We start from the raw sequence: 15,661 nt of genomic DNA, 5'->3' as shown, positions 1-15,661 counted from the left end.
CATAACACTAAGAAATACTTTGGTTAATACTTTATATAGCCTACGTTGGTGTCAACATGGGAGTTTCATTTTTACACGGTCTAACATCTCTTCATAACTTTTTTAGAGGGGATCTCCAGATGAACAGAAGTACACAGAACTATCATGCAGCACCGTGCGAATTCAAAACCAACCGTACGCAGCAATGGCCCCGTCAGCGTATTGGATGCAGTACTGTATGTGGCTCCTCCTCCAACTGATGCTTCGCAGCCTTCAAACACACTAGTGTGTGCCATAACAACACCACTGCTCCTTCAAAGTTGGGGGCGCATTTTCAACAGTGAACGCAACAATCTGGGAACTCGCCTGTGCCTTTTCAATAACACTGTGGACAGAATAAAGCAGCCAAGCAGTGGCGTTTGTTTGCAAAGGAACGTTTCCCCTTGCTTTTAGCCTTGTGGACATTATGAAGTGCAGTTATGGCAAAAAGGGGTAAATCCGTGGCGAGGACCCTGGAGGATTTGACGCTGGATTCGGGTTACGGTGGAGCCGCGGACTCCTTCAGGTCATCCAGCTTGTCTCTGTGCTACTCCGAGGCGCACATCTCCTATGCACATGGAGGGCACTGCTGGCATCTGACCGACTCCATGCGCAGTCGACACAACAGCCTAGACACCGTCAACACCGTCCTGGCTGAAGACGGCGAGACCCTGGAGTGTTCCGGACACTGTGCGAAACTTCCCGAGCTTGAGGATGTGCCATGGAGCCTCGGGGAGGTGGAGAACGCGCTCAACAAGGAGGAAGAGTTGAGGTTCGGGACCGTTTCCGCGGATCTGCTGGCGCGCCTCTCCACGCTCGTGAGCCGCGCGCTGGTGAGGATCGCCAGGGAAGCGCAACGGCTGAGTTTGCGCTACGGCAAATGCACCAAATACGAAGTCCAAAGTGCCATCAGGATGATTCTATCGTGGACCATTTCGGTCAACTGCATCGCCGCGGCCCTCAGCGCGCTGTCCATGTTCAACATGAGCACCGAGGATAAATTCAGCCGGGGGAAATCGGAGAGATGCGGCTTGGTCTTCACCGTGGGGAAGTTCTTCAGGTGGATGGTGGACAGCAGGGTCGCGGTGCGCATCCACGAGCATGCGGCCATATACCTAACCGCCTGTATGGAGAGCCTCTTCCGAGAGGTCTTCACCCGGGTGTTGAATAGCTCGGTGGTGGAGAAGGATAACGGGATCCCCAAATTTACACTGGAATCCTTTGAGCAGGCTCTGAGCAATGATTCGGAGTTGTACGGCGTCCTATTGCCCTATCAGCACCTCACATGTGGGAAAAATGCCAATGGTAAGTTTAGTACTTGAAAAGCAGTTCAACAGTTAATTGATTGTTTTCCTTTTTAAGGGGAAACACTTAAAGCTTGTTTATGTTTTAATGCCTCACGTTAGGGTCAGATTTTGATTATGGTAATATGGTGCTTGAACTGAGGGAAAAACGCAACCAGCTATTGTTTATACCGTGACAATAACTTTTAGGCCCATTGCCCAGAAACTGACATCATCTGTGTATATATTATTACAATGACTGCGTTTACAGCATTAATCAGAATTCGGTCATATATTCCGGTTATGTATAGCATCAAGTAAATGCATTAACCTGATTGCCATTATCGGGTTAAAGATAGTTGTGAAATGTCAGTCTATTGAAGATGACCTGCATGTTAAAAAATGGCCATTGGCTCCATTTACATGCACAAAAATTTCAATATGCTGATATTCCAATATACTCGTGTGTTTTGTTGTTAAGGACATGATTGAGTTGACTGAGTTACTGTTCGGAATTACAAAAATGGAGCATAATAAATGGCAAAATCATGCTTAAATGTCTTTTATGGATGCTAGAATATAAACATAATCACAAAATAATGTGCATGTAAACACAGTAATTATGATGTTTGGCCCAAACACTTCAGAGATGTGAGATAACTTAATCTATCAGGGATGTGCTTTGATTTATGTGTGCATGGACATATTGAGATGTGTATTTGGCTGTGTGTGCTGTGCACTGTGTATAATGTAACTGTGTGTTAGAGAGCGGTTCATTTTTAATACTGAGCTCAGCTGCACTTTCCATGGGTAATTAGCTCACAGTACCATCTTGTTCTTTTTAATGTATCATTTGTACAGTTATGGTACTTATGAATGTGTCATCCAGAATGTTTCCAGGCTGTAGTTTCTGCAGGATGACATAATCCAAATGAAAAACCCTGAAGCAAAGGGACTATTCAATGTATAACTTCCAATAATGCTTGTGCAACAATGTGGACTTGACAGTATTGCAGCACCAAAGAGAGTGATGATGTCATTCATTTAATACAGCTGCCTGGCAGAGGGGCTTTTCTACAATAGTCAACTGGTGTCCATTTTAGGATTACGTATGGACTGGTGCCACTTGCAAAGATATATTCACTAAACATGTAGTATATTTTGTGTTTATTGTTTTTATATAAATACTATATAAGACATACATACCCTCCACATATCAAGTCAAATTTCTTTAGCGCTTTTCACACTTTTCAGAGCAGAAAATCAGAAAATCTTGACGTGAATGTTTATAATATTACCCTGAGTAATTTTTTTAGCTTGTTGAAACAAAAAAATGTAGTGTTGCCCTAAAATGTTAAGTTTAGTCAACTCAAATAATAGTTGTCACTTCATAGAACTTAAAGGGTTAAGACAGTTTTTAATATAACTCCGACTGGATTCGTCTGAAAGAAGAAAGTCATATACACCTAGGATGACTTGAGGGTGAGTAATTTATGGGCTAATTTAAATGTTTGGGTGAACTAACCCTTTAACATTTCAAGGTAGCTAAACTTAAAATTTGAAGGCAGCACGAACACTTACTTTTTTAAGTTGAAACAACATTTTTTTTTACAGTGATAAAGTTATATATCCACTCATATATCCAATTTTATATAAAGAGCTGAGCGATAATATAGTTAACATTTTGCAATGATATAAACAATCGCGCACTTGGGATATGCTTTATATATCTCTTAATGTGAGTATACTGTGTGTATATTAAACATACATAAATACATATATATATATGATATTGTAAATACACGCACACACACACACACACACACAACATATGTTACTGCATAGCCTATACAGTGTAGATATAATAGACATGAAACGAAGGAATCTCAGATTAGTTTTAGTGTATAATGGACAGGCTTCAGTTTTCTCACCTCTGTCAGAATGCCTCATTTTGCATAAATTAAGAGGTGAGCATTTCAGCAAAGCAATTACATGGAGATTACATCTCCTCCATAGTAAGGTACATTTCTTCCACAAGGGTGGTATCAAGATGGGCTGCCAGATAATAGCCCACCCTTTGTTCTTCTCTGGAGAGCTGTTTTAATTGCACTAGGGGTTCATTTTGAGAAACAGAAAGCCTTCTTCCGCTGTAAATTGTGTTAGAGTTAGAGTAAGTGTAAATTTTAGACTTGCAACTGTTACACAACCTCTTAATTTCCTCAAATATGTATAACTGCATTAAATGCGTTCCATAATGCAATCGGCAAGCTTTCTTCAGTGGTGTAGATGTGGAGGCAGTAGGTTCAGCTGCAGAGGTGGCCTGCACTGAGCTACCAGGTCTGTTGTGTGCCTGTGTGTGTGTTCAGTGCCAGGCACTGAGCAGTGTTTTAGTGTATGTTTGTATGTGTGTGTGTTAAGGGAGGCAGTGTTAGGGAGTCCAAGCATGTCACAGCTCTAGTTGTACCAGGCTGCTCCAGTACACAGCAGGTTCTTTACTGTCTGGAGCTTTGGGTGTCAGGGATTTCTTCTGCAGTGGGTTTGCTGGAGGCATTACAACAATTAAGGGTAATGTTGGAGGATGAGGTAACTGTGGTATCTTGTTTTCACAGATTATTGTTTTTAATTCTTTAAATCCATGTCTGTTTTATCAATCAGGAATCACTGAGAAATGGTAGAGCAACACAATTGTTGTCAGAATTCTAAAAGCTATCAATCGTTCTGATCTTAATTACTCAATTCAGTTTGTCACACTCGAAATCCATTGAGCCTCGGCTTTGAATCGATCTCTCAGACAAATTAGCTCTCGTCTTAGAAGAATGCAGGGAGTGTTGTGTTCATTTTTTTCAGGTTCTTCTGAAAGCTCTTGGCCGTCAGATTCTCTGCCCACAGACTTTGCTGAAAATGTAGATGATAACATCACTGCGAAATTTGCATTCTGCAGTGCAGCAATCCAGCAGGAAAGACAATACAGATAAAAAGCAAAGGTAACAATACAGAGACACCTCCTGGGGAGAGATACCTGCCTAACCCGAGTCTATAAGGAACAATTTTACTCAAAGCAAGAGGAAGTTGAATGTGATTGACTTGTGCAAACCTGTACATTTCAATATTGCACAATGCTGTATTTTAAAGAGGTCATAGGGTTGGGTTGGTATGACCAATATCTTAACTGAATGACTAATTTTATGTCACAGTAACAGTTTATATGACAAAATAGATCTTTTAGTTAGATAATGGTCACTAGATCATCATTATATGATACAAATTATACAAATTATAGGTAGGCAGTAATGACAAAAAAATGTATATTATTTTAATAATAATATATTCTAAAACTATTATTACTATATAATATAATAATTACAAAAACTATTATATCATTATTATTAATAATAGTAATAATAATTAACCCTAAATGTTTTATGTATTATTTGATGATGCCATTTGATTATTTTCTTTTCATTATATAGATAATGTCTGTACATTATGATTTTAGCCAAATTAATATTATAAGTAGAGAGTGGAGACCGATATTATTTTAACAACAACAATAATCATAATATTTATTAATATTATTAATAATAATAATAAACCCTATTTTTTAATAAATATTATTTAATGATGCCTTTTGATTATCTTCTTTTTGTTATATAGATGTTGTCATTACATTATGATCATACTGTAGCCAAATTAAAATTATAAATAGACAGCGAATACAAATAATAATAATTATTATTGAAATATATAATATATTATTTAATTCCATTTTCTTTCTGTTATATAGATAACGTCACTACATTAGGATCATGTTTAAGCCAATTTAAAAATATACGTTTTTCATATAAGTTTGACATTTTGTATATGTATATGACAATAGATACATTAGAGCCTTAAAAGTACAGACGCTGATCTCCTGTAGGCATGAGATGTAGTATGTATGAGAACGAAGCCCAATCGCACAGATGGCTCTCAGCGTGACTGATGTGGCAGGTCCTGAGAGAGGGAACACTCCTTTATTCATCAAAATTTACTGAACTATGAAACATAATGAGCTGAGCATTACACACTGCGTTTCTCACTCGAGCACGAGTATGTGCGGATTCACCCACACACATATGCACGCGCACACATTCCAGCTCTTGTAAATAAACAGACACACATATGGATGTGTGGCAGGAGTGAGGGCACCCACATTCACACCAAAACACACACACGCACACTCATAGACAACATACTGACAATATGTAGGAGTTTATGGGTCAATGATGTGACATTTGATTATATATTTCAATTAAATAATGTATTATTTAATTTTTTTATTTAAATGCAAGTTATACAGACCATAACTTGATCTATTAATGTATATATTTAAATGATATAATGTATTATTTAAAAAAATAAAAATAAAATGCATGTTGACTTAAATGACTCCAATATACATTTTGATAAAGATGTTTTCAATTTCTGATATTTTATAAGGCAGAAATGTCAAGGTCGTATAGCTAACCGTGCCTGAGATCGTAAAAAAAAAAAATACTCTCATTAACAGTTTGAAATCATTGAAAAAGAAAATAGTTTTACTTAATCATTAATCTGCCACTCGGGAGTAACTAAACGCAGGAAGCCATTCACTTTTGTGACAATAAAACCAAGAAAAGAAATGTCAAAGTTGAAGGTCAGGTAATAATAAATATTAAATAACTTATTGCAGATATTGTTCTGGCAAAGTCTATAGGCATATAACAGTAAACACATCTTCCATGTTTCCCCACAGACTAGACAGAGATTACTAGCAATCCTCACTACAAAGATCCATGGCAAACAAAGGAGGACAGACCAGATTTTTATCAGTGTAATGCTCAGATTGAAGTTCACAATTTACCATTACAACATTCCAAATGGAAAAATACACTAGAGATGCAGTTGTAGTGAACGCTATCAGCAGACGCTTAGCAGCAGAGAGTAATGACAAAGATCAGTTTATGGCGCAAAGTAATGAACACATTTCCACAAGCCCAAGGTCAGACAAAGGTCAGACAGCCTCCTTCAATAGCAATCGATATCACTAAGGGTTTCAGTTTGTCGCTTTGTTCAATAGTTCCCACAAGCTTCTGCTGTATTCCATTTGGTATAATTCTTATCATATATTAAAGAAATCTTCTGGGTACCATTCAGGTTAAGCTCTATTGATTGCATCTGTGTTATCACAGACAAGTCATTGACTCGCCCCTTGGTTGGTGAAAACAAACAAAAACCTTGTTTGCAATTCACTTACAATAGCAGTCTATGGGGCAAGGCATTGGGTCGGAGGGTTAAAAAACAAAAAACAAAAAAATAATTCTTAAAATTAATTCTTTAAAATAAAAATGTGTTATTTCAATTGAACAGTTATCTGAAAGTGTCTTTTTAGTGGTGCAATGCCTTGCCACATAGATGTCCATTTTAAGTGCAATTACCTTACCTTATCAATTGCATTAGCTTACCATATACATTAAAAAATGGTAACACATTATATGTAATTTTATATTATTTTAATTTTACTGTAAAATACTGTCAAATTTGTGTTTTTTGCAAGTAAAAACTATAAATTACCTTGTAATTTATGGTGAAAAACAGTAAAAGGATATTCCCAAAAAGCAGATTTTGAAGTAGATTGGTGTATTAGCATTATATAACTTTATTATGAGTTGTAAATAGGGCTGGACAATAATTCGATATCAATATGTATCGCGATATAATTTTTTTCAATAACGGTGATATGATTTTTAAACACATTTCCGATATTTCGATATTTCAAAAAACATTTTCGTAAACTGAAAAAAAAAAATAAAATAAAAATAAATAAATAAATTGATGTGTGTCGGTTTAGGGAAATACCGGGAAATACCCGTAAATGGCACATCATGCACGTGAGGTTATCTGACGGAGAGACGCAAAGCAGTTTAAAGCAGAGTCCTGCACGGGTCCTGTTAGGTAAACCTGCATCTGCAGTACACAACAGAACACCCGACCCGTTATCCGACAGCAGCCAGCACCAATTTAATTCTGTACCCGACCCGTTTGACATAAAGACCGCGACCTGAACCGCACCCGCATTAAATAGGCTACTGCATCAGTAAGGCAAAATTATTTATTTTCTCATGTGACACAAGCAATCAAACCAAAATAGGCATTTAAGTTGGTGCTTTGAAGAGAAATAGGCAAGCAGCACAACAGAAGAATAAGAACGCGCATCCTTCCTGTATACAATACAAACTTTTGCCCACATCTTGTGAACAACCTGTCAGGCTGTAGCTGAATTTTCAGCATCATTACTCCAGTCTTCAGTGTCACATGATCCTTCAGAAATCATTCTAATATGCTGATTTGCTGATTATCAATATTTAAAACAGTTGAGTACATTTTTTTTCAGGATTCTTTGATGAATAGAAAGATCCAAAGATCAGCATTTATCTGAAATAAAAAGCTTTTGTAACATTATACACTATTCCATTCAGTATAATTTTTATAAATTTTTTGGGAAAGAAATGATAGAAATTAATACTTTTATTTAGCAAGGATGCTTAAAATTGACCAAAAGTGATGATAAAGGCATTTATAATGTTACAAAAGATTTTTATTTCAGATAAATAGTGTTCATATCGATATCGGAATTATATCGTATCGACCGAAATTAAGAAATATATCGTGATATAAATTTTGGCCATATCGTCCAGCCCTAGTTGTAAAATATACAGGCCTCAATCCTGTAATACCTGAAACATTGTCACTGTTTTTTTAACATAAATTTAGCAATAGATTTTTCATATTTTTAAATCCCATATACACTCTTACAAAAAAAGGTTAAAAAATGGAGGTTTTGCAGCGATGCAATAGAAGCACCATTTTGGGTTCCCCAAAGAACCTTTCTGTGAGCAGTTCTTCAAAGAAACATTTTTTTCTTTGTGTGAAGAATATTTTAATAATCTGAAGAACTTTTTCCAATATAAAGATCCTCTTGTGCACTGGAAAGTTTCCATGGATGTTAAAGGTTATTCATGAAACCACTCATGCCAATAAAGAACGTTTATTTTTTAGTGTACCTAATGTAATACTTTAAAACTGTCTGTATTTTACCCAAAATATGTGCTCTCAGTTTTTAATAAAGAGTTGAATTTTGAATACTCTGTGACATTCAACACCCACAACAAGACAACATGTTCAGACAGGCACTATTGCGGCAGACTTGTACCTGTTTGCTGTGTCACTGGCTGTTCTCTACTTATCAAGAAGATGAAATTGCTGCACACATCCTGTGGAGATCTCTTCTCTGTTAGTGAATAGATTGGTGATCCTATAAAAGAAAAAGACATAAAGAATGAAAGAGACAGAGAGAAAAAGAAAACTGCAAACAGTGACTGTAGTGGTGCTCAGGTGAAGAGGTACTGACAGCAAGCACACAAAAGCCTGATGAAATTCAGGGCTTTTTTAAGTGGAAGGATTCACACACACACACACAAAAAAACACCTTTTTATGTCAAGCTACCATGGTGTGTCTTTCGTCTGTGTGCATGTATGTGAAAGATTTGTGCGTAGGAAACCGCCACATGTGCAAGATCACATTTATAAATGTGCATACCGAATCAAAACAATAGAAACCATAGTTCATTAAGGTGTACAGGGTTCTTTTACTTTAGATTTGGAAAAGCAACAGACTGTCATCCTGAGTGACCGATTGCTACAGCTTCATCCTGTGCAGTTGGCATATGGTTTATATTATTTCAAGGTTTGTGTGTGCATGTTTTTTTTTCTGGTTTCATGACATTTTTATTACAAACACATGCTACTTTCAGAATAAGACTTACTTAATGTAAAGAGATGGGCTGCTGCTAACATGATAAGGAGTCCCATGGATCATCATGGGTCACTTACTGGAGAGGATGGACACAGATACGTTCAATTAATGGCGCAAATTGCCACAAATTATACAGCAGAAAATTAAGTTTAGAAAGAGCCTACTTCTCTTTTTTTTTTCCAGAAACATAAACAGTGTTTAAGTTGGCCTGTGCTGTACTTGATTCTGTTTTCCATTAATGTGGCTACTTATTACAGTACTACTTTGTTGCTTACTCAAATGGCACTAGGTATAGGTGGAGACATTTATGGAATTTATCAAGCTGAAATCCCTTTCAAAATTTGGGCTTAGTAAAGCCCTCTAGCGCCACCAACCGTTTAATTTTACATTTACATGTAGATTTATTAATTTAGCAGTTGCCTTTATCTGAAGTTTGGAACATTTGTGATGTTCAACTCATAATTTTAAGTCTAATAGTATTGAATCAAATTTACGGCCTATTCAATTTTCAGGTATTGGGAATTTGGTCAAAATATACTTTTTTATACCATTGCTTTTATTAGATCTACTACACATTTGGGTCATATTGGCCTTAGTTAGGTTTGCCACCATGATGAATTTTATGTGGATGAAAATGAGGCTATGAGAGGGATAGACTTGCAGTCTTTATAATGGCATCTTTTATAGAGTTTTTTTTTTCTTTTCAGAAAGACATTTAATCAGCTGAATAATCGGTGTGTAGTTAAAGAACTGTACAATCACACTGTACTTCTATCCCTTATAGCCTTGTTTTAATTCCTGACAAAAATTAAATATGGCGTTATATGTTTTATTGAAGCCCATTGTTTCAATGTTGGCCATTTAGTTGTACTGCTGTATCTTTCCAATACTTTAGTCTGTTGAGATTGAGGTTGCCTGAGCTATGTAAGATCTATGTGTATATTAGTGCATATTGGCCATTCTGTTCTTGCACTTTGTGTTTATCCATTTGTGTGTGTGAATCTTAGCCATGGGGAAAGTTTTGTGACTGAGTTATTAGAATATTCATATTTTATTCCTCAGCCGTGGAATCCTGGCTGGCCTGGTGTCTGTGATTAAGATGATGGATGACAGAGGCTGTGATTTATGCAAACAAATAATTAAATTATGACTAAAATACTGCAGCACAGTATTTGAGATTTCAAAGACATTTGGATAACAGCATCTTTTTATTGTGGAATGTTTGAGCATGACTGATAGGAAGTACTTTTTGTGAGCTTTCCAAAATGACAAAGGGTAGAACTGGTCGATCAGGTTGAATATGAAAATTCGATCTCTACATTATCATTCAAAAGTTTAGGGTCAGTAAGATTTATATATATATATATATATATATATATATATACACAGTATATTATTCAGCAGGGATGCTTAAAATTGATCAATACTGATTATGACTGCACATTGCAATGATTTATGAAGGATCTTGTGACACTATGGACACTAATGGCTTCTGAAACTTTAGCATATTGTGATGTTTTTAAATGTTATATTTTAAAATTTCAGTATATTGGCCAGCCCAAATAACCATTTAACAACTTGTTTTTTATGGTATATTGATTATTTGTTGTTGTATTACAGCAAAAAATTGCCTAACTGTGTCACGACCCATCCTGTCATCTGTCTGTGGTGACTCACTCTGCTCTCCAGTGGCAGACTGGCCATCTGGAGCACCGGGAGTGTTCCCGGTGGGCCGCTGTACAATGTGGGCCGGCCCAGTGAGTAAATGTAAAGAATGAATTACAGTAAATATACGTAGCCTATCCCTCCACCGGCCCAGACGAATGGCCTGCACGGCCCACTTGGGACAAACATTCTAATTAAAGGGGTCATATGATGTTGCTAAAAATAACATTATTTTGTGTATTTGGTGTAATGAAATGTGTTTATGCGGTTTAAGGTTAAAAAAACACATTATTTTCCACATACTGCATTATACATTCAAATGTGTTCATTACTTTGCGCCACAAACTGATCTTTGTCATTACTGTCTGCTGCTAAGAGTCTGCTGATAGCGTTCACTACAACTGCATTTCTAGTGTATTTTTCCATTTGGAATGTTGTAATGGTAAATTGTGAACTTCAATACAGTACATTACATATGTACCTTTCTGAAACGCGTCGATTTTTACAAAGCTCATCGTTCTGAAAAGCGAGGTGTGCTCTAATTGGCCAGCTATCCAGTGCGTTGTGATTGGCCTAATACCTCAAGCGTGTGATGGAAATGTTACGCCCCTCACCATACTGTGATGCATACTCCTCCAAAGAGAAAGAAAAACTTGAAATCGCATCATATGACCCCTTTAATTTAGCGCGTTCTGGCTCAGTCAGTGCAGCTGCAGCGGCTTAAAAGCTCTCGTCAATGTCAAAATGTTTTAACCAATCAAATTGAAGCAGGCGGGATTTACTGTTCACAGAAGCTGAGCTGAGCTGAGCTGCACTGCGCGGCATTTGAATGCGAGCTGAGGTAAGATGTAAACAGCTAAACATGATGAGACAATTCAGCAATATTTGCCAACGGTTTACAAAAAATGTTTAACGACAGACATTAATTTTCAGGCATGCAAACTACTAGGCCTACCTACTGGCCTTTTCGAATTTCTCGGATTTTAATGCCATTTACATTGTTTGCCACAGTGTATATAGAAACATTAACGTAGCCGATTTCGGCAGACGTTTGTATATCGTTATATTTCTTCCGAAATTTCACGTGTCTAAGAAAATGTTTCAAAAAACTGTAAAAATATAATTCTCAAACTTACTCTAGAACATTGTAAATCTGAAGACTTTCGCTTTCAAGTGCCGTGATTAGGAAAGTTCTATTTTTCTATTAAAGCTATTTTAATATAAATGTTTTAAAGGTTTAATGTTTAAATGTATTTTTTTTCTGTGATCAAAGCTGATTTTTCAGCATCATTAGGCTACTCCAATCTTTAGTGTCACATGGTCCTTCAAAAATCATTCTAATATGCTGATTTGCTGCTTAATTATTTCAATAATTTTTTGTGCTCAGTTATTAATAATGGTTCTTATTATTATCAATACTGAAAACCGTTTTTGTTTCTTAATTTTTTTGTGGAAACTGTGACACTTTAACTTTTTCAGGATTATTTGTTGAATACAAAGTCATAGAACAACATTTTTTATATATCAATAATTTGTAATAAGTATATCTTTACTGTCACTTAAATCAATTTAATGCAACCTTGTTGAATAAAAGTATTATTATTATTATTTAAAATCTTAGACTGAATGGTGATGTATCACATTTTCCACAAAAATATGAAGCAGCACAACTATTTTCAACAGTGATAGTAATCAGAAATGTTTTTCGAGCAAATCAGCATATTAGAATGATTTCTGAAGGATCATGTGACACTGAAGACCAGAGTAATTATGCTGAAAATTCCATTTTGATCACAGAAATAAATTATTGTTTACTATATATTTGCATAGAAAACAGCTATTCTTCATTTGTAACTCTATATATTTCACATATTACAGTTTACTGTATTTTTCATCATCATAAAATTCTTCATTAAAAATAACTCTTGTCAAGCAATTGAAAGGTACAATAAAAACAGTCCACATTCTGCACTACATTCCAAGTCTTCTAGATCAGAGCATTGTTATATGGACTGATATTATGGTAGGCATTTAACTTTAGTGATATTAAACTGTCCCTCTAAGAGATGTGTACAAGTATTATTTACAAATTGCCATATAGGCTACACCAGGAAAGACAAATTATAATGTAAAGAAGTATAACGGTCATTCATTAATGTTAATGATAATAATTAAAAAAATATATTTCTGTATTGTGTTATATTTGTATGTTAGTAAGTGGTGTTAAAAATAGCTCTAATGAGCTGGTGGGTTTATGGTGTAGTGGGCCGCACTGTGCCAAAAAAGTCCAGGGCCACTTTTTAGCCCCAGTCCGCCCCTGCTGCTCTCTTTTTGTTTTCTGCAGAGGTTCCCCCTTTTAGGACTTTCCTCTTACAGTTCTGTGTTTCAGGAAATCTTTAAGGAAGTCCCTCTTAGCTGTTACAAACATTTAAGAGAAGTTTGCATAATTGTATTGGTTTCAGGTGACTTGATCTAATTAGAGGAAGTGCTCCACACAAGCAGATGGCTCTAAATCATGTTGTGACCATTAATCACATGCACATGGGCATCATGCCTGAAGGCTGATGCTAATGCTGATTTACTGTTAACTAGTTGTTTGAAAGTATGACTAATGGTTTTAATTTCTTCAGTTATGTAATCTTTATAGGCTCAGCTTTAGGTGCGTTACTCTCTGAATTAAGTTTACAACACCGCCTTTGAGGAAGAACCTAACAAGGGTGCAAACAAAATAAAAATGACTGCATGCCCAGGCATGTTAGCCAGCATGCTACATAGTGCTGCATTAGTTAATATCCGGCATCAGAGATGCACAGACTTGTAAAATCAGACCTGCTTGCTGTGGTTTTGGCATTTAGACTGTCTGCGGGGCCACTGGATTGCAATTCATTACGGTTTACACATACCCTTAGGTGTACCATGGCAAAATGAAGTGCTGTGGATCATGTTGACTAAGCTAACTCACTGCTCTTCTGAGATTAGCCCTTATCTCCACATCAAAATACAGCCCTGATGTGGTTATATCTGCAGTTTTTCAGAAAGGTACAGTCTAAAGTTACTCACTCTATCCTTGCCATCTAAAGCTATAAATAGGTTTACTCTAGTATATCCAGAAAAAAACTAGCCTGCCATTTTCTATTTGTCTTCAGAAAGTATGCTCCCAACTGTGTCTTGCGCATTTCTCTTAGGAAGTAGGTTGTAAGCGTCTGCATCACACAAGAAAGAAGCAATCTTCCCGTGTATCTGCCTGACCAACCAAAAGCCTTGTGGTGAATGGTCAGAGTTCACCGCCTGCACAAACGAGTAAAAACGTTTCCATCCAATTTAGTCCATTCACTCTCATAGCCGAGGCCCGAAAGTAGGGCAGCCAATAGCTAAACGCTGAACTGCCTGGGTAAGCCTTTATGTGAATGGAACGATGGGGTTGATGCTGGCAGTCTGGAAAGGATAGTGACATAGTCGAATCAAACAGAAACTGAAAATCCATTCAAAGTAGCTTCGCATGCACCAGACTGCATTCTTTAATGAGCCTGTCAAAAAGAGAGTGACCATCTGGAAAATAAAGTATTGGATGGAGTGTCATAAAATGTTGAACTTTTCCTCTCCACATCAGCTCAGGCGCACATTACCAAGCTGTGCTTGACTTTAAAGGAGTTATAATGATGAATTCTTAAGAAATTCTCCTTCATCTTTTGAGATAAAAGAGTTTGATGCACTACGAAAACATACTTCATATTTCAGAACTCAAAACTTTGTTTCTGTGTGGATTTTGAATCTGTCAAAATGTAATTCAGGCTTTGCGAACTGAAATTTATTGAAGGATGGATTTGTTAGAAACTATATTGGCACTGACAGCAAACCCAAACTCTTACTGTGAGCACAGCAAAGTGCTGTTATTGATATTTTATGTGAAAAAGGGGTTTGTATTAAAGGCTTTCAGGCAAATAGCATGGAAATCAAATAAAAATTAAAATTTTGCTGTCTTTTACTTTATAGGTTCATGAGGTTATGAGAAAATGTCTGATTTGTAAACAGTTTTTTTTTAATACTTATGAATCAATCATTCATTCATTGTGAGCTGAATCATTCAAGTATCGGTCTGATTCAGTTCCCGCAATGATCTGGTCACAGTGGATAACACTTCACTGGAAAGGAAGATTATAGATTCAAACTATTCATCAAAATGTCATCTTTTGTGTTCCACAGAAGAAATAAACTCATACATATTTGGAACAACATGAGGATGAGAACATTTTTATTTTTGCCTGAACTCTTCAGGTCAGATAGGGTGGACAATGGTCAGATAAGCTCAGGAATTATGTTTTTACATCTTAAATTAAGTGTGTGAATAATAAGGGAATTAAAGAGCGGTGTTAGTTAATTGTAGAAGGTTGAAGCATCTCATAAGTGACTCACTATTCTCCTACTCTATAGGCATTCATAGGAGGTGACAAATGTGCTGATTTCTGTTTCTTATTTCTCCAGGGAGGTTAGCCATTGTTACAATTCATAACAAAAGACTAATTCTATGGTTGCACAAGATCTGTCAAAAAAGTTAGCATTGTTTTAAACCACATCTGCCAAGAAAATGTCGAGACGATTGATTGATTGATTCTCCACTGAATCACGACTGATCTCAAAATGTGATAAAACTGAATGAAATGTAATTTTAAAGGGGTCATATGATGCGATTTCAATTTTTCCTTTCTCTTTGAAGTGTTACAAGCTCTTGGTGCATAAAGAAGATCTGTAAAGTTGCAAAGACTAAAGTCTCAAATCCAAAGAGATATTCTTTATAAAAGTTAAGAGTCAGCCACACCTACTTAAAACGGCTCGTTCTAACACGCCCCCACATATCTACGTC

At 36.3% G+C, this 15,661-nt stretch overlaps 1 protein-coding gene across 2 annotated transcripts in view; it reads left to right on the top strand.

The window, feature by feature from the left end:
* Nucleotides 1–116: 116 nt before the first annotated feature.
* LOC107672238 (ankyrin repeat and BTB/POZ domain-containing protein BTBD11-B-like) overlaps nt 117–15,661 on the top strand; it is a 74,697-nt gene continuing 59,152 nt past the window's right edge. The window contains exon 1 of one of the 2 annotated variants that reach the window (XM_016465336.1): nt 117–1,323. In XM_016465336.1, coding sequence (XP_016320822.1) covers nt 459–1,323 — 865 coding nt within the window. In that variant the 5' untranslated portion in view covers nt 117–458. The remainder of the gene's footprint in view (nt 1,324–15,661) is intronic. The other variant, XM_016465335.1, reaches the window with a different exon arrangement.

This window comes from Sinocyclocheilus anshuiensis, unplaced genomic scaffold (genome assembly GCF_001515605.1).
Source record: "Sinocyclocheilus anshuiensis isolate Anshui unplaced genomic scaffold, SAMN03320099.WGS_v1.1 scaffold997, whole genome shotgun sequence".
Taxonomy (NCBI): domain Eukaryota; kingdom Metazoa; phylum Chordata; class Actinopteri; order Cypriniformes; family Cyprinidae; genus Sinocyclocheilus; species Sinocyclocheilus anshuiensis.
This window is presented reverse-complemented; position numbering and strand designations above follow the sequence as displayed.